Source organism: Gorilla gorilla, chromosome 4 (genome assembly GCF_029281585.2).
Source record: "Gorilla gorilla gorilla isolate KB3781 chromosome 4, NHGRI_mGorGor1-v2.1_pri, whole genome shotgun sequence".
Classification (NCBI taxonomy): domain Eukaryota; kingdom Metazoa; phylum Chordata; class Mammalia; order Primates; family Hominidae; genus Gorilla; species Gorilla gorilla.
This window is the reverse complement of record NC_073228.2, coordinates 17,253,732-17,279,692: the sequence shown is the minus strand read 5'-3', so window position 1 is coordinate 17,279,692 and position 25,961 is coordinate 17,253,732. Positions and strand designations below refer to the sequence as shown.

Here is a 25,961-nt window from a genome sequence, read left to right as displayed (position 1 = left end):
TTTTTATTTTTGGTGGAGATATCCTTTTTGTAGGCCTCCCTATGTTGCTCAGGCTGGTCTCGAACTCCTGGGCTCAATCGATCACCCACCTTGGCCTCCCAAAGTGCTGAGATTAGAGGCATGAGCCATGATGCCTGGCCTGGCATCTTTAAATATTAATAATTCAAAAACCAAGAAGGGAAGCCCCAGCAACTTTAGATGGCTATAAATAATTAGGCACTCAATCAGGATTGAGTGCTTAGAAATCTTGGAGTTTGTTTTAACACAATGTGCTTTCCTGGAAATCATATAACAAGATAGTAAATGCTACCCTCACTCAGACCTGAGGAACCATATTTAAGATGGTTCCTCTTGCAATAAACGTGCTGGCCAGCCACCCAAATTCTGCCTTAGCAAAGTCATGATGGGGTGCGGGGATACGGCTGAGACGACACCCAGATACAAATCTGTAGACATTATGAAACAATTTCCTTTCCTGCCTCTTGCGTATATCTGCCTCCCTCCTCTCGCCCCAGCTACTTCTCTAGCACTCTAAACTCTAGCTCAGGCTTGAGCAAACTGGGCTGGATTAGCAGCTGACTCATACAGTCATAGCACTGCACAGAGAGAACCCAGACACTTCCTATCAGGACCACAAGGCAGAGATCTGCTCTGTCCAGCTCTGGAATTGACTGGACTGGCTCATGACTGTCAACCTATTTCTGAGAACATAAAAAGGTCCCTTTCAGACTGCCACCAATTCAGAGGGCTAGAATTTTAGATAAAAACAGTATATCCAGTAATCTATTCTCTCTTGTAGACACTTCCTCATTTTTTTGAGACAGGGTCTCGTTCTGTCACCGAAGCTGGAGTGCAGTGGCATGATCACAGCTCACTGCTGCCTAGAACTCCTGGGCTCAACTGAACTGATCCTCCTGCCTCAGCCTCCCAAGTAGCTGGGACCACAGGCGCCTGGCTAATTTTTTTAATTTTTTTGTAGAGATAGCAATCCTCAAGCAATCCTCCTACCTCAGCCTCTGGAGTAGCTGGGACTTCAGGCATGCGCCACCACACCCAGCTAATTAATTAATTATCGTAGGTCTCCCTGTGTTGCCCAGGCTGCTCTCGAACTCCTGGGCTCAATCAATCACCTGCCTTGGCCTCCCAAAGTGATGGGATTAGAGTTGTAAGCCACCATGCCTGGCCCGGAATCTTTAAGAATTAATAATTCAAAAACCAAGGGAGGGAAACCCCAGTAACCTTAGATGGGTTTATCATGTTGCCCAGGCTTGTCTCAAACACCTGGACTCAAGTGATCCTCCTGGCTAAGCCTTCCAAAGCACTGGGATTACAAACGTGAGCCACCATGCCCGGCCTGTAGACACCTTTTTTCAAAGTTTGACTAAGGCAACCAAAAGGGATCAGAATGGATCGGTCTTCCCATGCTGTTTCACTGCTCTCCAGCAGCCCATTTCCACCACCCAGATGAAGGTAGAAGCAGCCCAATTCCTCCAGCCAAGCCAAACTGAGCTAAATTCTAGTCTTCCCTGTGCGTCTAGCTTGATGTCAGAAGTTTCATGGCAATAATCTTCACTGGGATCTATGATTGTATATTACCAGAAAAGATGGATCCGTTTCTATCCAACATAAGTGCTGGCTACTTGAAATAAACTCTGAAATAAATCCACTTTATGCACAATAGTTGAAATGGCACAGTTATGCTCTGATCTAAGTCCTTATGTTATGCCATTTTTTTTTCTTTTTTTTTTGAGACGGAGTCTTGCTCTGTCACCCAGGCTGGAGTGCAGTGGCGCGATCTCAGCTCACTGCAAGCTCTGCCTTCTGGGTTCATGCCATTCTCCTGCCTCAGCCTCCCAAGTAGCTAGGACTACAGGCACCCGCCACCACACCCAGTTAATTTTTTTGTATTTTTAGTAGAGACGGGGTTTCACCGTGTTAGCCAGGATGGTCTCGATCTCCTGACCTTGTGATCCACCCACCTCGGCCTCCCAAAGTGCTGGGATTACAGGCATGAGCCACCGCGCCCGGCCATGTTATGACTTTTATTCTTATACCTTGACTCACTCTAATTTGGCTCTGCTTTGAACTTTTCCATTTTAAGATCTCTCTGTGGGCGCTTCTTGCTCTGCAAATTTAAAACAGTCTGTGTCAAAAACAGTCTCACTCTGACCTGACCAGCTTAGATGACTAGCTCAAGAATAGTCAAGCTTGCTTGGGCTCCGTGAAGTCCCCCAGAGCGGAAAAGCCCTTGAAATTCTAGGGAATGATCTTTGAGGTCATGGGAGCAGGATCTCTCCACCAAGGTCACCAATGCCAGATGCCCTTGGGGTGTCCATAGCTGTGAGAAGTCAGGCAAACCCCAGGACACATTGATATGGACTGCTAAACATGCCTACAGCCTCCTACCTGCTGGGTCACCAGCCTGTGGTGCTCAGGGATAGCTCGTCATCTCTTCCCAAGCCATGATGCCTTTCCCTGACACTTTATCCCCAGCCCCTCCCTACAATCCCCCTGTCCAACAAAAATCAACCTAGATGAAGTGATAGACCTTTGTCCTCCAGCCAGAGGACATCGTAGCCCCTCATCTCTCCTCAATGTTCAGGAGAGGAAAAAGGAGTCTGTCCACTTCATGCTTCTGGGCAGTCAATCCTGAAATTCCTTAGGTTGTTTGGCCCAGGACTGCCCTGCCAGAATAGTGAACACCGCTGCCTGTGCTCTGCAAGCTTGCCTTCTACTCCAAATACACTGCTTATTCATTGAGTCAACCAATAAACATTTGAGAACCCACCATTTGCCAGACAGTAACTAGGCAACGGGGGATATGGGAGTGAATGAGACAAAGTCCCCACTTAAGGCACCACACAGCCTAGTGGAGATGGGGAAAATGACAAACACAGACCCCACTACGTAAGTCATTTCACCAAAGGAAATAAAGCGGAGCAACAAGACAGAGAGAAATTGGAGATGGGCTGCAGGGGCCACTGCCCCCTAAGTGGCCAAGGAAGGCCTCTTCTAAGAGGTAACATTTAAGCTGAAATGTGGTGATAAAAAGGAGCTAACTATTCACCAGTCTGTGGGAAGAGCATTCTGGAAAGGAGGAATAGCAAATGCCAAGGCCCTAAGAAGGGAGCAAGTCTTGTTAGAAGGACAGAAGAAAAGCTGGTGTGCATGGAGCAGAGCCTGTGAGAGGGAGGGTGGATGGAGATGGGGGTGAAGGGGCAGCCAGCAGCCCATGGATCCCCTGAGAACTTGCAGGCTGGGAGAGAAACCATCAGAAGGCTATAAGTAGGGAGTAATCAGGTCTGTGCTTGGAAAAGATCACTCTGGTTGCTGGGAGGAGAATGGACTCCATGGCAGAGAATGAAAGAGGAAGACCAGGCAGGGAATGGTTGCTTGGACTAGCAACCATTGTGGGCTTGGTAACCACAGAGATGATGAGACGTGGTGGGGTTCAGGGTACTTTCTGGAAGGAAGGCTGTCAGATTGCTAAAATAAAGATAATAAGTCTGGCTGGGTGTGGTGGCTCACACCTATAATCCCAGCACTTTGGGAGGTCGAGATAGGCAGATCACTTGAGGCCAGGAGTTCGAGACCAGCCTGGCCAACAAGGTAAAATCCCATCTCTACTAAAAACATGAAAATTAGCCAGGCACAGTGGCAGGCACCTGTAGTTTCAGCTACTTGGGAGACTGAGGCAAGAGAATTGCTTGAACCTGGGAAGCAGAGGTTGCAGTGAGCCGAGATCTCACCACTGCACTCCAGCCTGGGGAACAGAGTGAGACTCTGTCTCCAAAAAAAAAAAAGATAGTCCAGCATCTGTAAATGAGCATGATCCCTGTGTGAGCAGCAGTGTATGTGTATACACACACACACACACATGCAGACACATGCACATACACACTATCCTCCTTATACAAACAGTGCAGACTCCAGGCTCTGGAGTCAAATGTGTTCAAATTCCAACTCATCTGCTTACTTGCCATTAAACTTGGTTCAAGTCACTGAACCTCTCCATCCCTAGGGTTCCCCATCTGTAAAAAGGGGACAGTAATAGAAGTGCCTCATGTTTGTCATGAGGATTAAATTAGTTACTACATGGGAAGCATCTAGGGAAGGGCAACTGCCACATACCGTATGAGTTTCCTGTTGCTGCTGTAACAAATTAGCACCAATTTCGTGGCTTATTAAAAACAACACAAATTTATTCTCCCGCAATTCTAGAGGCCAGGAGCTCAAGATCAGTTTCAATGGGCTCAAGTCAAGGCGTGGGCAGGGCTGGTTTCTTTTGGCGGCTCCAGGCAGGGTAATCCATTCCTTTCCCTTTCTGGCATCTGAAGGCTGCGGCATTCATGGCCCCTGCTCACATCACACCCACGTCCACTTCCATCATCACTTTGTCTCTACCTCTCTGACCTTCTGGCCTCTTTCTTATGAGGACCCTTGTGGTGATATTTTGGGCCCACCTGAATCAGCAAGAATAACCTCTCTATCTCAAAGTCCTTAACTTACATACATCTGCACTGTCCCTTTCTGCCACAGAAGGTAACAGTCACAGGTTCTGAGGATTAGGACACAGATATCTTTGGGGGCCATTATTCAGCCCATAACATGTGGTAGGCAATAAATAAAGGTTCATTGTATTATGATAATGGCACTTCATGATAATAATGATAACATTTTTCTCATTATCATCTTCATCATTCCCATGAACGCCCCAGAGCATATCCCTAGCCCCCTCCTCAACTATGTAGGAGAGGAGGGGATGTTTAGAAAACCCCAACTCCTAGAAGCCCCCTGAGACTTGGCCCCAAGCCCAACCCAGAGCTAGGGGCAATGCTGGCTGATCAGGCAGGGGCACCAGTCCCCGGGTTGGTCCTGATGAGGGGAGCAGGGGACAGACGGTCGATGAGGCAGGAGTGTGCTCACAGCCTGGGGTCCAAGAAGGAGCCTGGCGTGCAGGCTAAGGCCTGCTGATGGTGCTGTATTCCTTGGGCTCCTCAGGGCCCCTGCCGGGGAGGTGGCTACTGAGGTGGCCCATGTTGCAGTAGGTCGGTTCCTGATCCTCAGCACCCAAGGTCAGAGACGCATAGGAAATGTCCTCCTTCGGCAAGGGAGCCTGCAGCAAAGGCAGGCTCCAGGTCAGAGAGGACGGCAGGAAGTGACGGTCACGGGGCAGAGGAGCCCTCGGAGGAGGATAGTGGGGGTGGACCATTCAGGGCTTCTAATCCCACTCAAGCCCTCCAGCTTCCCCCCTCACTCTGCCAAGCACCCTGAGCTTCAACCACAACAGAACAGATTCTCCCCCAACCCTGCACCAGGGCAGCACATTTCCTGTGGAATCCCAAGTCACTGAGCCTGTCTGGGACTCTGCTGCCCAGTGTGGGGACTGTGTTTGCCAGTCCCTGTGTCCCCAGGGCTGAGACTTGCCTGGGGGAGCTCCTAGGTGAGTCCTGCAGTGACTATGGCTTTGCCCCACACCTGCCTCCTCTATGCCCACATGAGCAGGAGAAAGCCCACCCTCCAACGGGGTGCAACGGCAGGCCTGTGTCCCCCTGCCCCAGCCTCACAGCAGCCCCCATGGAGGACGCACCATGGTGACATATTCCACTTCCACCTGGTCAGCCTGGGCAGAGGAAAGCTTCGTGGTAGCCTTTTGCGGGGAGATTCCGGCCAGCTGCAGGGTCAGGTCTGCATAGCAGAGGTCACCCTCCAGGGGCTGCAGTACCTGGGACAGGGAACACAGGCTGGGGAGTCACAAGATCTGTCTGTGGACACAGGTTCCTTTTCCATGGTGGGACGGGACGAGAGCCTCTCCACTTCCCCAGGTGCCCCTCTCCCATTTCCCTCTGTGTCCTCCACTTCTCAGGCTCCTGTACCCCTCAGCCCTTGTCCCCCTGGCTGTTTCCAGGCCCTCAGCCCCCAGGCCCTGCAAGGGGCCATGAGGGCAGGATACTTTGGCACACGACTTCTCTGATATTTTGGACCTTCTAAGAGATGGAAAATGAGGAAGGGGAAAGAAGCTGCCTGGTCTCTCTGGTCCGACCTTGGGGGCTATCTTACCTGCTCTGGGGACATCCCGGCTGCTAAAAGACAAACAAAAATTCAGAATTAGAAAGCCCATTCCCCAGACTCACAAGAACCCCCAGGTCTAGGGAAGAGAAATATGGAAGAAAAGAGGTGAATTGGGTCCAGGCTGAGAGACAGGGACCTGGTTCTAATTCTGATTCCTCAGATGACACAGTCTGTGACATTGGTCATGTCACCTCTCTGACCTTTCACTTCTCCACCTGAAAAAGAGGGACACCCCAGCCCCCTGCTCCCCACATCATAGAACTGTGCACTCAGCTGATCGGGTGGCCCTGCCAGCCATCGGCTCCCCTGGGAGTAAGTTTGCTTCTGCAGAATCCCAACTCGGCCTGGAATTCCACCATGTCTGTCTACCTGATTCATCCTTCAGGGGTCAATTCAAAGTCATGCCTGTCTTCTGCAGCTACCCAGGCTGTCTAATCCCCCTCCCGGGCCCCCGGGGGGCACTTGCTTTATGTCTGTCTCATCATCTTTGTCCTACTGAATTCTAGTTAGTCCTCAGGTGGGCTGTAAGCTGCAGGGTGGCTGGGCCTGTCCCTTCCTTACAACCTGGGTGCTTGGCTGCGCTGGGCAGGTGGTGCTCCATCAGTAAAAGTTGTCTGCAGAGACAGGAATGCACCAAGCTGCCCCCCAACCCCGAGTAGAATGTGCAAGCTGGGTCGGCACAGTAGGGACTGATTTTGTTTGGTTTGGTTTGGTTTGGTTTGGTTTGGTTTGGTTTTGAGATGGAGTTTCTCTCTTGTCGCCCATGCCGGAGGGCAATGGCACGATCTTGGCTCACTGCAACCTCCACCTCCTGGGTTCAAGCGATTCTCCTGCCTCAGCCTCCTGAGTAGCTGGAACTACAGATGTGTGCCACCACATCCAGCTAATTTTTTTGCATTTTTAGTAGAGAAGGGGTTTCACCATGTTGGCCAGGCAGGTCTCGAACTCCTGACCTCAAGTGATCCTCCCGCCTCAACCTCCCTAAGTGCTGAGATTATAGGCATGAGCCATGGCACCCAGCGACTGGATTGGATTGTTTTTCCACTGGGACCGATTTTCAGGTGGTTGCTGGTCCCTGTCTTCTTTCTCCCCTCCCCAGCCACCAGCCCCACATCCCTGCTGTAGGGACAACAAAGAAATGGGGGGTTTTCCCCTGGTTTCAAAAGTCTAGATGCTGGAGAACACAGAAAGCACTTAGACCTTAGGCCGTGGGCAATACATTTGGGAGAAAAAGCGGTGAATAAGAGTCAGGCTCTAATTTTGAAAAAGCATCACAGAAAACAAACTAACAGAGAGTCAGGCTCCCCTCTTCCCAGGCGAAAGATTTCCCAGGCTGTGGGGAGGGAGAAGTGTTGGAGGGAACCCTGTGAGAGCTAGGACCCAGCTGTTCTAGAAGAGAAAGAGGTACAATTGTGTGAGAATGTGGAAGTGAAGCCACATTCTCACACAACTGGGGTTTTGTTGAGGCCAGGCCTCATGATGTGTGAGTGTAGCCTCCTGCGCCAAGAGGCTCCTCCCTGAAGAGCTAGTTCACAAAGGGCAAGTAGGTCAGCCTGGGAAAGTCCAGTGGGCAGGGGAGGGACAGAAGGAAAGGCCATTCCAATTTCCTGATCAGACTTGGAGGGCTGTGTGTGTGTGTGTGTGCATGCTTGTGTAATGTGATGAGTGCACATGCACTGTGGGATCCATGCAGTGTGTGTGCCCGTGATCGCGCGTGTGTGTGTGCGTCCACTGGTGTGTTTGTGTCTGTTTCTCCCTCCCCATTCCATGTCAGCTCAGTACGTCCTTGACAACCACATAGACCCAACTCTAGCGTCTAGTCTAGACACCTCAGACTGGACCACCCACCTAAGACCATTGCCACCTATGCCACCAAGAGTCAATCCAGGAAAGAGAAAGGGAGGTGGATCAGAGAGAAGAGAAGGGGAAGGACGGAGGTGCAGGGCAGCCGGCGAATGCCAAAACCTCCTGGGGCTCCCCTGCAAGCTCCAGGGTGCCCCCCGGTCCCCTGGCACTGCCAGCTGCCGAGCGCCTTTGGGACTGTGCCATTTCCAGATTGTGCAGGTAATCCCTTGGACCAGGTAGCTCCCAGATGCCACATCCCCAGCCACCTGGCCCAGTCTCAGCCCAGCCTCACCCAGGTCCTCTCACCTTTCTGCTGGCGCTTCATCATCCTCCAAGCCAAGAGTGAGGCAGCCACCGAAAGCAGCAGCAATATGGTGAAGATGAGGGGCAGGAGGACACTGAGCTTCAGGAGCTTGTGCCTAGAAACAATGGCAAGCGTCCCCTGCATCCCAGGCTCACCACCTGCCTCTCAGCCCAATCCCACCCACCCAGCAGCAGGGGAGGGCCACACACCTGATGAGCTGCAGGTCTGTAGTTTGCAGCCTGGGAACCCTCACTCCTGGGGATCCTCAAAGATGGGTTTACAATGAGTACACATAGACACAAAGAAGGGAACGGAACAAGAGACACCAGGGCCTACTTGAGGATGGAGGGTGGGAGGAAGCAAAGAATCAAAAAACTACAAACTACCTACTGGGTAGTATACCTATTACCTGGGTGACAAAATAATCTGTACACAAAACCCCGGTGACGTGCAATTTACCGATATAACAAACCTGTACATGTACCCCTGAAGCTAAAATAAAAGTTTTTAAAATTTAAGAATTTTAACAAAAGATAGTTGTTTTTGGTTTTCTTTGTTTTTCATTTTTTTGACACAGAGTCTTGCTCTGTCACCCAGGCTGGAGTACAGTGGCACGATCTCGGCTCACTGCAACCTCCACCTCCCAGGTTCAAGAGATTCTCCTGCCTCAGCCTCCCAAGTAGCGGGGATTACAGGCACCCACCACCACACCTAGCTAATTTTTGTATTTTTAGTAGAGACAGGATTTTGCCATGTAAGCCAGGCTGGTCTCGAACTCCTAACCTCATGATCGGCCCACCTCAGCCTCCCAAAGTGCTGGGATTACAGGTGTGAGCCACATCGCCCGGCCTTAACAAAACATAGTTTTTAAAAGGAGAAAAGGGTTCCATGAGGTGGTTTTAATGTGTCTAGAAGCCTAACAGAACTCCTAAAACACCTCCTGCCCCTACACCTGCCCTCTCTACTGGGTTGAATAGCGTCCTCTTCCCCTCGAATTCACATCCACTCAGACCCGTGAATGTGACCTATTTGTGGATGTAATCAAGTTAAGATGAGGTCATAGTTGATTAGCATGGGCCCTGCAGCGACTGGTGTCCTTACAAGAGGGAAATTTGGACACACAAACACACACAGGAAGAAGACCATGAGATGACAGAGACAGGGATCAGAGTGATGCCACCACAAGACTGGGAACACAAAGGATCGCAGGCGCCCACCAGCAGCTGGAACAGAGGCATGAGACAGACTCTCCCTTTGAGCCCCCAGGGTGGAAACAGCCCTGGTGACACCTTGATTTCCAATTCCTGGCCTCCTTAGCTGTGAGAGAACGTATTTCTTTTGCTTTGAGCCACTCGTAATGGCGGCCACAGGACACTGACAGGCCCTACTGTAGTGGATCATTGCCACAGCAGCTGGGGGGCCTGTGAACCAAATGTCAAAGCACACCCCTCTCTTTCTCAAAATTCTGCAACAGGCCAGGCACAGTGGCTCATACCTGTAATCCCAGCAACTTGGGAGGCTGAAGTAGGCAGGTCACTTGAGGTCAGGAGTTCAAGACCAGCCTGACCAACATGGTGAAACTCCGTCTCTACCAAAAAATACAAAAATTAGCCGGGTGGGGTGGCGTGTGTCTGTAGTCCCAGCTACTTGGGAAGCTGAGGTGGGAGAATTGCTTGAACCCAGGAGGCAGAGGTTGCAGTGAGCTGAGATCGCGCCACTGCACTCCAGCCTGGTCGACAGAGCAAGACCCTGTCTCAATAAATAAATAAATAAACAAACAAACAAAATAAAATAAATAAATAAATAAATCCCGTAACAGCCCCATTTCAGCCCATGAAAATGGCCAGGGCTGACAATGGCCTCCACTCCTGCCTACGACTCACCCCTGCCTGCTTCACTCCAGCCTCACTTCCTGCTGCTCCTCAAATATTCCAGGCACATCCCCACATTATGGACCTTATTCCAGTTGCATTTTTCTCCAGGAACATGCTGCCTCCAGAGCTCTGTGTGGCTCACTTTCTCACCTCTTCCAGTCTTTGCTCAAGAATCACTCGACCGGGCGCGGTGGCTCACACCTGTAATCCCAGCACTTTGGGAGGCCGAGGCAGGCTGATCACATGAGGTCGGGAGTTCGAGACCAGCCTGGCCAACATGGCAAAACCCCATCTCTACCAAAAATACAAAATATTAGCCAGGTGTGGTGGTGCATTCCTGTAATCCTGGCTACTCCCAGCTGCTTGGGAGGCTGAGGCAGGAGAATCGCTTGAACCCGGGAGGCGTACGTTGCAGTAAGCCGAGATCCTGCCACTGCACTCCAGCATGGGTGACAGAGCAACACTCCGTCTCAAAACAAACAAACAGCAAAAAAAACTGTTGTGGGCTGGGCTGGATTGTACACCACCACCCCCCACCCCAATCCATATGTTGAAGTCCCACCCTCTGGTATCTCAGAATGTGATTGTATTTGAAGATAGGATCTTTAAAGAGGTGACTGAGGTTAAGTGAGGTCACTGGGGCAGGCCCTAATCCATTATGACTGGTGTCATTAGAAGACATCAGGACACAGACACACGCAGAGGGACGACCACATGAACACATAGGAAAAAGATAGCCATCTACAAGCTGAGAGGACTCAGAAGAAACCAACCTTGTGGACCCCTTGATCTCAGACTTTTAGCCTCCAGAATTGTGAGAAAATAAATTTTTGGATTTAAGCCCCCATTCTGAGGTATTTTGTTAGGGGCAACCCAAGCAAACTAATATAAGGATTATCTCCTTCATCACTGGATGTGCAGAAATTTGAGAAAGAAATTCATCAGTCAATTAATTGCATCAACCCTATTTGGTTACACTAATTAGCTCTAGATTGTAAGTATCTCGAGGGCAGGCATTTTGATTATTTGGTCCATTCTTGCACCCTTTTTAATTCCCCTAAACAGTGACAGGCTAGAGTGAGTGCTCAAGAGTTATGTGTTAAATAAATGAGTGAACAAACCATCTCATGCTAATCAAAGGCCCTAATTGGGCACTTACATAAGGCTTCGATTCATAAAATAATAAATAAATAAATAACCTTAACTATTACTTATTCAAAGCAGTTTGGTAGAAAATAAACTTTCAAATCAGAGGGTATCCTGTACTGATTTGCTTAGGAAAAAGAAAAATGGGGACAAAGCAAGGTGGCTTATGCTTTTAATCTCAGCACTTTGGGAGGCTGAGGTGGGCAAATCACTTGAGGACAGGAGTTGGAGACCAGCTTGGCCAACATAACAAAACCCCATCGGTACTAAAAATTGGCCGGGCATGGTGGCTTACGCCTGTAGTCGCAGCTACTCAAGAAGCTGAGGTATGAGAATCACATGAACCCGGGAGGTGGAAGTTGCAGTGAGCTGAGATCATACTAATGCACTCCAACCTGGGCAACAGAGTGAGAATCCGTCAAAAAAAAAAAAAAAAAACAATTAGCTGGGCGTGGTGGTGGGCGACTGTAGTTCCCCCAGCTACTCAGGAGACTGAGGCATGAGAATTGCTTGAACATGAGAGGCAGAGGTTGCAGTGAGCCAAGATGGCACCATGCACTCAAGTCTGAGCTACAGAGCAAGACTCTCTCTAAAAATTAAAAAAAAATAAAACTTTAAAAAGTTTAATTTTAAAAAAAAAAACAGAAGGCAAATGGGAGAGGGGGAGTAGAAGGGTCTCAGGTGGTTAGAATACCGGGGACCTCCCATAGGGCTTTTGTGGCAAGGTCCCAGCAAAAGGAGAACTTGGCACTTGACATACCTAAAAACAAAGTCAAGAGGGCCAAGGAGAGTGAAAGGAGGAAATTAAAGGGGACGTTCCTCTTCTAGAAAGCCCAGCTGACTGCAGATGGTTGGGCAGGGCACTAAGAGGCATGACCCAAGCTATGGTGTAGAGCCCAGAGACTTCCATGCAAGCTCCAGCACCACCCTTCACTGAGGAAGGGACTGAGGCTCAGTTTCTTCTTCTGTAAAATGGGCACATTTGTATCTGCCCATTCTTCCACATGGGGTGGTTGTAGGAAAGGTCAAAGAAAACAAAATAATGCACAGGAAAGCCTTTTGTGAGCTGTCAGGTGCTCTAGAGATGTGAGAAACTATCGGCATCACTGTTCTTGCCATAATAGTAATCAGAGGAAAATTAAGGGAAACAGGAGTTCCCCAAACCCTCCTTTCCTTGTCCTCCCAGAAGTTGGACCAAGAGTCATCCCTGCGGCTCCATGACCCCACACCCACACTCACATGAGCCACACCGTCCTCACTGACTGCCAACTCATCGGTCTCCCACACTGAGCTCCGCGGGGACAGTCCATGTCTGTATCCCCAGAGCTCAGCATGGTGCAGCCATGTAGAAGTTATTATAACACAGTAAAAGTGGGGCGAATGAATGAATGAACCTACAAACAGCACTGAGCTGCAGAAGGAAGGATCTGTGGAGACTGAAAGGACACCGTGTGGCCTGACAGCAAGTGGGAAGGGCTCCCAGCTTCCTCATCCTCACCAAGGAGCGTGCAGGTCCCAGACAAAGCTCAGGCTGGAAACTGGGACTTCAAAGAGTTCTCCATTGGAGGAGTTTGGGCCAAGTAGGCCACAGTGGAACCAGAGCTGGCTTACCTGTTGTCCAAGTGGTGGCCGGTCAGAGTTGGGGAGCTGCTAGTTTCTTCTTGGGTGACTGGTGCTGTAAACGTAGTGGAGGTAGGCGTGGTGGGGGCAGGAGTCGGAGCTGTAGTTGATGCTTGGTGTATAAACCAGATCGCAGACACCCCTGCCCATGAGCCCACCCGCAGCCCTGCACACAGCTCTGAGCCTGGGCAGGGGTCTGGACTGCTACTATGGGAAGGGGCTGCAGCCTGGACCACTCATGTCTCCCTGGTCTCTAGGAGACTCCAGAGCCTCATAGGCAGGTGGGGCTGGGCAGGGTCCAGGGAGGGTGCTGAGCTGGCCCTGGGAGGATGCTGAGCTGGTCCTGGGAGGGTTAGAGGGGGCTGGGAAGAGCCTAAGGGCAGCTGGAGACCAGCTGAACTTGAGCAACCCGCTGCTTATGACAGTGCCTTGGTCAATCTCCACCCCCAGCCCTATTTATCCAGCAACAACAGGAGCAGAGTGGGAACTTGCACAGTGACCCTAGATCTGTGACATCAAAGGTCAGGACCAGCCCTGAATGAAATCATCATATTCAGGAAGAACTTTGACTTTGGGCAAGTTACAAAACTTCAATGATGGGGATGCCCCCTTCTCAGGGGTATTGTGAGGACCCATTGAGACAATGCACGTTCAGCACTTTGCAAACTAGAACATGCCCCAGAGGCTCCAGGTGCAACCTGGGGCCCCAAGGACTGTGGTGCTCCTTCCATGCCACAAGGGCCCTTGAGCCGTCCTGCTCATCTTCTGAGGGACAGCAGAACAAGCCCGACAAATAAACCCGTGCAAACCAAAGCGCTGGGACCCCTGAGCTAACGCTCCCAGGAGTGTCTGCATTCTAGAAGGACATAGAAAGAAATATCATTAAATCCACACACATAAATGGCTCATGGTGGGATGTCAGGGACCAGGAATGCAGCCGTTTGACTGTGAAGACCTTTCTGGATTTGGGAATTAGACCCCAGCACCCCGACTATGCTGAGCCTTTTTTTCCCCCAGGTTAGATATGGAATGGGAGGTGGGAACAGCAGCTATGAAGCCCCAGCCCAGAACTCCACCAAAAGCAGGACACACCTGGGCACCAGAGGTCTCCAAAAAGCAATGGCAAGGACTGGGGTCTCTGGGTACCATGGGAAGGCATCCCTTTGGCCCATGGGCTGAAACTGGGACCATCACCTTGTCCTCAGGCACTGAGCTGTGCAGAGGTAAAAAATGTGCCTAGAAAGGCTTAATCCCGTCATGGAGGGAGCCCTGGGAGCCATGGGGGCATTGAAGAGAGGCCCTGCTCCCCCAGTCCCAGGTGGTCAGTCAGCGTTCTATGAGACTCGGGACTCAAGTGATAGATCACTCAGTGACAATTAAATCACTTGAGTAGGACCTCAGAGACCAGGACAGAGCAGGCCCTGAGAGACACACACATATATACACTCCCTCTTACCTGGGTCAATGGTCACTTGAACTGTGACCCCAAGGTCATTTCCAGTTTTCTCAATTCCACACCAGTAAGTGTCAGCATCAGTTTTCATGAGATCCTCCATGGTCACAGTGAACGTGCGGTTTTTCTGATTGTCCTTGATGGACACCCGGTCCCTCTTCACCTCCTGCTCTGATCCAGTGGTTTTAACAAGGATCTTGCAGTCATGCCAAATAGCTCCTCGACACCACCACTTCAAGTAGGTCTCCCAGCCTGATCTGTAAACACACTGCACGGTCAAGGAGCCCCGCTCCAAGCCATTCACTGTTGTTGGACCAGTGATTTCAGTGGCAATGGAGTAGCCTGGAAAACACAAATTCATGTGCTGTCACCTCCCACCCCAAGGGCAGGGCCACAGCTTTCTGTTTAGGGAATAGCTCCCAAATCCAAGTTTCACAGGTTAAATAACAGTCAAGGAAGAAATACACCTTCCGCATACAAAACTTTTGTCCTTCAGCTTTCCACTGGGTCAAAGCCACCAGGAAAATCACTGAAGAGCACAACAACGGATCCCCCCAAAAATAAAAATATTGGCATAAGCAATAATAACTTCCTGCAGTTCATCCCTCTCTCCACCCTACGGCCAAGGTAATCTGTATATTTCAAGGAATGTCCTTTTGCAGCCATCTTTGTGTTAGTCCAGTGTGGTGGGGAGGAAATACCGGGAGACCCATTTCCACAGGGTCTTACCTTGACTCTTAGCACTGATGACCCTCATGAGGTCGAGCTGAGGCAGCCACATCAGATGGCTGTGGAGAGGCTGTCCTGGTGGTCCTAATGATTTCTAGTGGTTCTGGAATAAACCACCCTGGATGAATGCCTTTGAAGTTGATCAAAACAGCAATGGCAACTGGTCTCCATGTGCTATAGGATCCATACAACACAGATCCCATTTTCTTTAATGAATTGCTTTGACCCCTTTGTCAAATTGCAAATTTATGGATTTCCCATTCTGTTCCATTGATCTATATGTCCACCTTTCTGCCAATCCTACATTCTCCTGATTACTATCACCTTGTAGAAAAGCAGGTATTATAGACAGTAAGGCAGTATTTACTTTTTTTTTTTCTTTTTCTCTTTTTTTTCTTTTGAGACAGGCTCTCACTCTGTCACCCAGGCTGGAACACAGTGGCACAATCATGGCTCAATCATGGCTCACTGAAGCCTTCACCTCCCAGGCTTAATTGATCCTCCCACTTCAGCGTCCCGAGTAGCTGGGACTACAGGCACATGCCTCCACGCCTGGCTAATTTTTGTAGTTTTAGTAGAAACAGGATTTTGCCATGTTGTCCAAGCTGGTCTCAAACTCCTGGGCTCAAGCGATCCACCCACCTCAGCCTCACAAAGTGTTGGGATTACAGGCGGGCCCCACAACACCTGGCCTGTATTTTCTTAAAATACATGTTTTCCTTCAAAATCATGTCCTTTGCAGCAACATGGATGTGACTGGAGGCCGTTATCCTAAGTGAATTAACGCAGAAACAGAAAACCAAATACCGCATGTTCTCACTTATAAGTGGGAGCTAAACATTGGTTACACACGGACATAAAGATGGGAACAACAGGCAGAGGAGGGAAAGGGGCAAGAACAAAACAGAGGAGGGAAGGGAGCAAGCACTGAAAAAACTACCAGTTGGGTACTATGTTCACTATCTGGGTGACAGGTTTGATTGAGGCTCAAACCTCAGCATCATGCAATATATCCATGTAACAAACCTGCACAGGTACCCACTGACTCTAAAAATAAAAAAAAAATTTAAAGGAAAGAAAAAAAAAAAATATATATATATATATATATATATCCCAAAGTGCTGGGATTAAAGGTGTGAGCCACTGCGCCCGGCCTTTTTTTTTTTTTAAGTAAAGAAATATTTCCCTGTATCCGGAATCTTTCAAAGATGAGAATATGAGAGAAAGAACAAAAAGAACATATATATATAAATTCCCAACCTGACGTTGGGAGTTCGAGATCAGCCTGACCAACATGGTGAAAAGCCGTCTCTACTAAACACAGAAAAATTAGCCTGGCGTGATGGCACATGCCTGTAATCCCAGCTACTTGGGAGGCTGAGGCAAGAGAATCGCTTGAACCCGGGAGGCAGAGGTTGCAATGAGCCAAGATGGTGCCATAGCACTCCAGCCTGGGCAACAAGAGCAAAACTCCATCTCAAAAACAAAACAAAACAAAACAAAACAAAAACCAGCGGTTCAAGCACAACAACAAACGGCGTGGACAGAGGCCCTCAGTGTCAGAGAGACCCTGGGAAGGGGTGAGGACCACGGCAGCCTGGATTGGAGAGCAGGGGGTCCATGCGAAGGCACAGCCCTCCTTCCACTCCAGCCCGGGTCCTGGGGAAAGAAGCAGGCCCTGTGACAAGAACACACAATGGGGAAAGGACAGTCTCTTCAATAAACAGTGCTGGGAAAACTCGACATCCACGTCCAGAAGAACAAAGCCGGACCTTTATCTCACAACATATACAAAAATCAACTCACAATAGAGAAGATGTAAATGTAAGACCTGAAACTTAAATCTCTCAGAAGAAAACCTAATGGAAAAGCTCCACAACATTGGTCTTGGCGATGATGTCTTGGAGAGGACGCCAAAAGCACGGGCAACAAAAGCAAAACTAGACAAATGGGATTCACAAAACCAAAGAGCTTCTGCACAGCAAAGGAAACAACCAAGAGAATGAAGCGACAACCTACAGAGTGAGAGAAAATATTTGCAAACCATACATCTGACAAAGAGCTGATATCCAAAATACATAAGGAACTCAAACAAATCAGTAACAAGAAAACAAATAATCTAATTAAAAACTGGGCAAGGAATCTGACCAGATATTTCTCAAAAGAGGAGCTATAAATGGGCAACAGATCTATTTTTAAATACTCAACATCTCTGATCACCAGAAAAATGCAAATTAAAACCAAAAGAGGGTCAGGCACAGTATTCACACCTGTAATTCCAGCACTTTGGGAGGCCACAGTGGGTGGATCATCTGAAGTCAGGAGTTTGAGACCAGCCTAGGCAACATGGTGAAATCTTGTCTCTACTAAAAATACAAAAATTAACCAGGTGTGGTGGAGGGCACCTGTAATCCCAGCTACTTGGGAGGCTGAGGTGGGAGAATCGTCTGAACCTGGGAGGCGGAGGTTGCAGTGAGCCAAGATCGTGCCACTGCATTCCAGCCCGGGCAACAGAGTGAGACTCCATCTCAGAAAAAAAAAAAAAAAATTAAAAGTGGTATATGACTGTATATCCTGCACATATTAAAAAGTTAATAAACCATGAATAAGATAAAAGGATATAATAATAAAAGGATATTTAAACAATGTTATGCCGATGAATTTACAATTTGAGATGGAATAAACAAATTCCTAGAAAAAATTATGCAGGCCAGGCACTGTGAGAGGCCGAGGCAGGTGGATCACCTGAAGTCAGGAGTTCGAGACCAGCCTGGCCAACATGGTGAAACCCCATCTCTACTAAAAATACAAAAATTAGCCTGGCGTGGTGGCACACACCTGTAGCCCCAGCCACTTGGGAGACTGAGACAGGAGAATCGCTTGAACCCAGGAGGTGGAAGTTTCAGTGAGCCGAGATCACACCACTGCACTCCAGCCTGAACAACAGATCAAGACTCCATCTCAAAAAAAAAAAAAAAAAGAAAAAGAAAGAAAAGAAAAAAATACAATATGCTAAAATCAGCACAAAATAAATAGAAAACCTGAATCATTCCACAGCTATTATATTTAAATAAATCAAATCCCTTGTTTAAAACTTCCACCAAATAAAACTCCAGACCTATACAGCTTCAATGGAAATATTTACCAAACACGTAAAGAAGAAATAATGTCTATTTTATAGATAATTTTCAGAGCATAGAAAAAGAAGATGAAATCCCAAATCCATTTCACGAGATTAACATAATCTTGATGCCAAAACCTGACAAGGGCAAAGCAAGAAAGTATTGTAGGCAAATATCACTCATTAACATAAATGCAAAAACCTGAAACAAAAGATCAGCATACGGAATCTGGTGATACATAAACAGGATAAAACATTATCACCAAGTTGGGTTTATGCCAAACACCCAAAATGGTTTTTAACATTAAAAAATCAATAAGGAGGCTGGACGCGGTGGCTTACACCGGTAATCCCAGCATTTTGGGAGGCCAAGGCGGGCGGATCAGGAGGTGAGGAGATCGAGACCATCCTGGCTAACACGGTGAAACCCTGTCTCTACTAAAAATACAAAAAATTAGCCAGGCGTGGTGGCGGGCGCCTGTAGTCCCAGCTACTCAGAGGCTGAGGCAGGAGAATGGCGTGAACCTGGGAGGCGGAGCTTGCAGTGAGCCGAGATCGCGCCACTGCACTCCAGCCTGGGCGACAGAGCAAGACTCCGTCTCAAAAAAACAAAAGGAAAATCAATAAGGAGGCCAGGCACGGTGGTTTACACCTGCAATCCCAGCACTTTGGGAGTCCGAGGCAGGCGGATCACGAGGCCAAGAGATCGAGACAATCCTGGCCAACATGGTGAAACCCCGTCTCTACTAAAAATTCAAAAAATTAGCTGGGCCTGGTGGCGGGCGCCTGTAGTCCCAGCTGCTCGGGAGGCTGAGGCAGGAGAATCGCTTAAACCCAGGAGGCGGAGGTTGCAGTGAGCCAAGATCACACCACTGCACTCCAGCCTGGAGACAGAGCAAGACTGACTCAAAAAAAAAAAAAAGAAGAAGAAAAGAAAATCAATAAGGGTAATATGCCATATTAACAGAGTCAAGGAGAAAAATCTTGTGATCATCTTAGGTGCGGAGAGAAGTACCTGATAGGAATCAACAATCATTCATGATTTTTTTAAAACTCTTAGCAAACTTAGAGAACTGCCTTTATCTGATAAAGATTGTCTATCAAAAACCTCAGCAAGCACCACACTTAGTGCGAGACATTCATATGTACTTTATAATAATTTGTTAACATGGACGTTGAAGTTTTATGCACTTTTTTGTACATTTTATTTTCCACAATTAAAAAGACTTTTAGGACACCATAAACCAAGAGCCAAATTATTCTTTTTTTTTGAGATGGAGTCTTGCTTGGTCACCTGTCACCCAGGCCGGAGTGCACTGGTACGAACATGGGTCACTGCAGCCTCATGTCCTGGGCTCAAGTGATCCTTTTGCTGTAACCTCCTATGCAGCTGGGACGACAGGACCACAGGCATGCACCACCATACCAGGCTAATTTTTTTTTTTTTTTTTTTGGAGAGACAAGGTCTCACTTTGTTGCCCAAGCTGGTCTCAAACTCCTGGACTCAACCGATCTGCCTGCCTTAGCCTCACAAAGTGCTGGGATTACAGGCTTGAGCCATCATGCACCACCAGCCAAATTATTCTTAACAGTGAAATACTATAGGCATTCCTATTGAAATCATAAACAAAACATGAATTCCCAATATGTATAATAACATGATTCTGGAAGTTCTTTTTTGTTTGTTTGTTTGTTTGAGATGGAGTCAGGCTCTGTCGCCCAGGCTGGAGTGCAGTGGCTCAATCTCGGCTCACTGCAAGTTCCGCCTCCCGGGTTCACGCCATTCTCCTGCCTCAGCCTCCTGAGTAGCTGGGACTACAGGCGCCCACCACCACGCCCGGCTAATTTTTTGTACTTTTGGTAGAGATGGGGTTTCACCGTAGCCAGGATGGTCTGGATCTCCTGACCTTGTGATCCGCCTGCCTTGGCCTCCCAAAGTGCTGGGATTACAGGCGTTAGCCACTGTGCCCAGCCTGGAAATTTTAATCCATATAGGAAGATAAGGAAAAACATAAAATGTATAATTATCAAAAGGGAAATAAGTTAGAGAAAATTTTTTAATTTTAAATGAAAAAGTATTTTAATTCATAATTGAATTTAATAGAGTGGCTAAATAATAAACATGTAAAAATCAATGGCTTTCCTATAAACTGCTAATAAATAGTTGGAAAGTAAAGTAGAAAAGTGCTCATTTACATTAGCAATAAAAGTGTATTAAATTCCTAGGAATAACTTTAACAGAAACAATAAAGACTTATGGAAAAAAAGCACAGTGAGGCTGGGCGCAGTGGCTCACGCCTGTAATCCCAACACTTTGGGAGGCCAAGGCGGGTAGATCACTTGAGGTCAGGAGTTCGAGACCAGCCTGACCAACATGGTAAAACCCCATCTCTACTAAAAATACAAAAAAAAAAAAATAGCCAGGCATGGTGGCACACCTGTAATCCCAGCTACTTGGGAGGCTGAGGCAGAAGAATCACTTGAATCTGGGAGGCGGAGGTTGCAGTGAGCCAAGATCGCGCCACTGCACTCCAGCCTGGGTGACAGAGCGAGACTCTGTCTCAAAAAAAAAAAAAAAAAAAAGTTCCTTGCCAGGCACGGTGGCTCATGCCTTTAATCCCAGCAACTCAGAAGGCCAAGGCAGGAGGATCACTTGAGCCCAGGAGTTGAGGCTGCAGTGAGCTATGATCATGCCACCACACTCCAGCCTAGGCAACAGACTGAGACCCCAACTCAAAAAAAATAAAAAACCTTCCTTTCTCACAGAAAACGAACTTCCGGATGGGTATTTTTTTTCTTGGGTGTTTTAAAACAATAAATTATTTAGAAGAGGGAAACAGGGTAAGCACACCTGCTGCTTGTGGGTGGAAGTTCTGCAGGAGAGGCTGGCAAGAGCTGATGCATGAAGGTTCACAGTGGTATCCGGGCTCCATGTTGGCGCCCATAGCTGTGCCTGCTGGCTTTTCTGCCCACTTCAGACAGAGGTCCCAAACCACTCCCACTCCCAACACGACTCTCACATCTGCTCACTACCAAATTCTCTCATTTCCAGATGTCAGAAAAAAAGCAGCCATACCTGTCCTGGTCTCACTGTGCCAATGCATTTCATAACATCTCACCCAAAGTCTGCCTTCTCCACTTACATGCTGAAACTTGGGGCCAAGTGTCCATGAGCCACTCCCTGCTCTTCCTGTACCAGCCTAGCAGTCCTGGACAAGTCACTTTCTTCCCCAAGACCTTTTCTCCAATCTGTCCCACCAGGATCTTCTGAAGCATGAGGCACAGCCGTGCTGACCTCCCTCTTCCTCAGACGTGCCCAGTCCAAGCTCATTCCTACACAAGAGCCCTCATATCTACTGTTCCCTGTGCCTGGAAAGCTGGTCCCGATCCTGCGTCTGATCCTTTTCCTAGGTCTCGGCTCGGACAGGCATCTGGGACCCTCTTCAGGGGGGTTGTTTCAGCCCACCTGACTTACAGCATCCCCCTACCTGGGTCCCACTGTAACATATCATCTTGTTCTGTTTTCCTCACAGTACTTATCACTTCTCACTTCTTGAAATTATTTTTTTGTTTTCTTTCTTTTTTTTTTTTTCTTTTTTTTTTGAAACAGAGTCTTGCTCTGTCACCCACGCTGGAAGGCAGTAGTGTGATTACAGGTCACTGCAGCCTCCAACTCCTGGGCTCAAGTGATCCTCATGCCTCAGCCTCCAGCCTCCCAAGTAGCTGGGACCATAGGCACATGCCACCATACCTGGCTAATTTTTGTACTTTTTGTAGAGACAGGGTTTCCACATGTTACCCAAGCTGGTCTCGAATCCCTGAGTTCAAGCAATCAACCTCCCAAAGTGCTGGGATTACAGGAATGAGCCTCCTTCCCTGGCCTCCCTTCATTTTTAATCAAAATTGTATGCACCAACTTAAGGTGTCTCCTGCCCTCTGGCTCTGCCCACATCTCAGTCCCTCCTTTCCTCTACGTCCCTGCCAGTCTTATCTCCTCTTGACCTTTCCGGTCCCTCAGCAACTTCTACTATTTCCTTCTGCCCCAAATGCCTAGAACCACCACTCTCTCTCTGCCCAGCAAACTCCCTCTTCCCTCCTTTCAGAGCCCTCCAGCCTCACCTCTTCCCTGACACCTGCCCTTGCTCAGAACACCTCCACGCAGGTGACAGATCACCCAGTCCAGGATCAGACAGTCGCCTGCTCTCCTGAGCAGCCCGTGTTCCTCCTCTGCTTTTCCCTGGCCGGCGGGGCCTACAGTCTGTCCATTTCACATGATCAGCCCCTGGGGGTCAGGAATTCTGCCTTGCACTGGCTTCATTATGAAGGCCATGCCCTGTATTCCTGCCTTGGCAACGGAAATGCTAGGTGAATGGTGGGTATGTGGATGAAACGCACAAGGCTCATGCCATTAAGGACACCTTCTGGCCAGGTCCCTTCTTCCCTCTCTCAGCCACCTCCTCCTGCTTGCTAAGCTTCCCCAAGAAGACAGACCCAGGCCCGCTCACCTGAGAGCCAGAAGAGGAGCAGGTAGAGTGTCAGCAGGGGCATCTTCTCTTCAGACAGGTCCCCGTTCCCCTCAGTGGAGCCTGACAGCAGGAACAAACTACAGACTGCGCTCCATCTCCCAGGCTTCTGCTGGCACTCACTCTCGCCCTTGAACTTCCTCCTTCAGTCACTTCCCATGGGTGAAAGAGACTGAAAGAGGAAGGAGGTGGTTGGTCGGGCACGGTGGCTCAGACCTGTAATCCCAGCACTTTGGGAGGCCAAGGCGGGCGGATCACGAGATCAGGAGTTCAAGATCAGCCTGGCCAACATAGTGAAACCCCGTCTCTACTAGAAATACAAAAATTAGTCAGGCGTGGTGGCGCACACCTGTAGTCCCAGCTACTCAGGAGGCTGAGACAGAAGAATCGCTTGAACCTAGGAGGCGGAGGTTGCAGTGAGCCGAGATCGCACCACTTGCACTCCAGCCTGGGTGACAGAACAAGACTCTGTCTCGAACAAAAAAAAAAAAACAAAAAAAAAAAAAAAAAGAGGAAGGAGGTGGAAAGGGTGAAATTTCGAGGCAGTTGACAATGCAAGGGGTCACAGGAATCATAAGCTTCTGAGAAGTACCTCTCTGTACACAGCCACCGTGGGTTCTCTAAAAAGAGAACTTCGTGGCTCCTCTGTCATGTGGAAACCTGCAGACAGACCCACTGGGTCTGGCCAGCCCTTATCCAATCCTCCAAACCTGGTGGGTTGGCTGGGGGCAGGGGCACGCGGCTCCACCAGAGGGGTCCTGGAGAGCCACGGCTGATAGACACGATGTCCTAAACCTGGAGCTTCAGGTGTAGCCAGATGCTTGGGAGCCCAGAAGGCCAGAAGTTCAAGAAGATTGAGGGGCACTTGGGGACCAAAGTCAGAAAGCCAGAGGAGAGATTCCAGACCAAAGGTTGGAAGGCAGCTATGAGGAGATTGGGTATCCAACCCCAGACTACAAGGCCAGGTACGGTGGCTCACACCTGTAATCTCAGCACTTTAGGAGGCTGAGGCGGGAAGATCACTTGAGGCCAGGAGTTCAAGACCAGCCTGGGCAACATGGCAAGGCTTCATCTCCACAAAAAAAAAAAAAAATCAGGCATGGTGGCTCATGCCTGTAATCCCAACACTTTGGGAGGCCAAGGTAGGCAGATCACTCCAGGTCAGGAGCTAGAGACCGGCCTGGCCAAAATGGCGAAACCCCATCTCTACTAAAAAATACAAAAATTAGCTGGGCGTGGTAGCATGCACCTGTAATCCCAGTGACTCGGGAGGCCGAGGTAGGAGAATCACTTGAACCCAGGAGGCAGAGGTTGCAGTGAACCCAGATCACACCACTGAACTCCAACCTAGGCAACAGAGCAAGACTCTGTCTCAAAAATAATAATAATAATAATAATAATAATTAGTTCTGCAGAGTCATGCACGCCTGTAGTCCAAGCAATCTGGGAAGCTAAGGCCTGAGGATTACTTGAGCCCAAGAGGTCGAAACTGCAGTGAGCTATGATTGAGCCACTGTTCACTGTACTCCAGCCTGGGCAACAGAGCAGACGCTGTCTCTTTAAACACACACACACACACACACACACACACACACACACACACGCACGCACAGAGAGGTTCAGAGAGACGGGAGATGCAAGCAGGGAACTACTGGCCCAGTGACAAGAGGCGCTTTGTCCTGAGAACACGAAGGAAGCTCCTACTGCTGTACCCCAGCCTACCAGGTGAGATCCCACGGATGCCTACATCTGGAATCTTCCAGAAACCTGTCCATTGTACCAGGGGGTCTACCTGAGGAAACCAGTTCATTGCTCAGAACTATTACCCCCTCGCTCCACCCGTCACCTTATAACTATTTGTTGAACGAAGGAAGGAAGAAAGGAAGGACCAGTTTTGCCCCTCACTCTCCTTCTGACAATCATGTCCATCCCCCATCTCTCCTTTCCCATCAAGACCCTAGCAAGTCCCTAGGGTCGGGACTGGGGATATAAAAGGATTAGGAAGGGCCAGACTCAATGGCTCACACTTGTAATCCCAGCACTTTGGGAGGCCAAGGCAGGTGGATCACCTGAGGTCAGGAGTTCGAGATCAGCCTGGCCAACATGGCAAAACCCCGTCTCTACTAAAAATACAAAACTTAGCTGGGTGTGGTGGTGGGTACTTATAATCCCAGCTACTCAGGAGGCTGAAGCAGGAGAATCACTTGAACACAGGAGGTGGAGATTGCAGTGAGCTGAGATCGCGCCATTGCACTACGGCCTGGGCAACAAGAGTAAAACTCCATCTCAAAATAAATAAATAAATAAAAATAAATAAAAGGATTAGACCTTTCTCACCTTCTGCACCTGGAGCCACTTTTGCCATGTGTCACGTACACCCTGTGACATCTTGACAAGGGAGTGAGTCTCAAAGAGGGACGCAAACCCCTCACACCCTAATCAGGAATGAGTGGGTGTGCAGAGGGTTATTTGCACAGAAAACCACAGCAGCTGATAAGCCATGGCTTTTCCAGGACGTGGCCAGAGATGGCGTCTCGCTTTACATATCTGCAGACCATAAAGTAGGTCAAGAATCCGGGGTGAGGGCTTGGCCAGCCCTTTGGTCCCTGCTGCATGTCAATAGGTCCTCTGCCCAGGGCACCATGCATATACACAGAGAGCAATCAGCCCTCTGCAGTAGGGAAGCCATTGGCTTCCAGGAAAAAGGACCAGGAATGGGGGCTGCCCTGAAAAACAAGGGGCAGATGCATCGAGGGTCATGGGGTAAGCTTTCCTCTCTTGGGCATGAGCAACAAGGAGGGAACAGCACTGTCTGTTAGAACTGCCTGTGGCCAGACCCTCTGACTCATAACTCTTCTCAGAAACCATTCCTGAGCCCTTTTAGTTCCCCTCACTTCCAATTGCACTTTATCTTTCCCAACCACTTGTGCTATGTTTCATATTTTCCATCATTATTACATTGAATCCTCACTATAAATCTAGAGGAAAGGTGATGCGGTTCTCATTTTTCAAAGAAATTGAGACTCAGAGAGCAAGTGACATGTCCAAGGTCACATAGCTAGTAAGTGGCAGAGCCAAGATTCAAACGCAGGCCTGGTTCATATAAGCCATGCTGCCTTGTGTCAGGGTCAGGGAGGGGGCAGAGAGAGAGAGAGAGAGAGAGAGAGAGAGAGAGAGAGAGAGAGAGAGAGAGAGAGAGAGAGAGAGAAAACAGCCCTTAGATCCTGTTCAGTGCTGACAATGAAGAATTGATAAAGCAGAGAATCCCGGAGCT

The 25,961-nt window shown here is 48.8% G+C and overlaps 2 protein-coding genes across 3 annotated transcripts in view; one reads left to right on the top strand and one right to left on the bottom strand.

The window, feature by feature from the left end:
* RAB37 (RAB37, member RAS oncogene family) overlaps nucleotides 1-25,961 on the top strand; it is a 71,868-nt gene that overhangs the window by 19,427 nt on the left and 26,480 nt on the right. The window lies entirely within an intron of this gene.
* CD300LF (CD300 molecule like family member f) lies at nucleotides 3,571-15,602 on the bottom strand. 2 transcript variants are annotated; one of them, XM_004040934.5, is made up of 6 exons: nucleotides 14,318-15,602; nucleotides 12,853-12,961; nucleotides 8,224-8,336; nucleotides 6,061-6,083; nucleotides 5,591-5,725; nucleotides 3,571-5,116 (listed from the first exon to the last, which is right to left on the bottom strand). In XM_004040934.5, exons 1-6 carry the CDS (start codon nucleotides 14,673-14,675, stop codon nucleotides 4,961-4,963), a joined length of 894 nt encoding a protein of 297 aa, XP_004040982.4. In that variant the 5' UTR covers nucleotides 14,676-15,602; the 3' UTR covers nucleotides 3,571-4,960. The 2 variants fall into 2 exon arrangements, with proteins under 2 accessions (XP_004040982.4, XP_004040981.2); XM_004040933.5 differs by having other exon boundaries at nucleotides 12,853-12,916.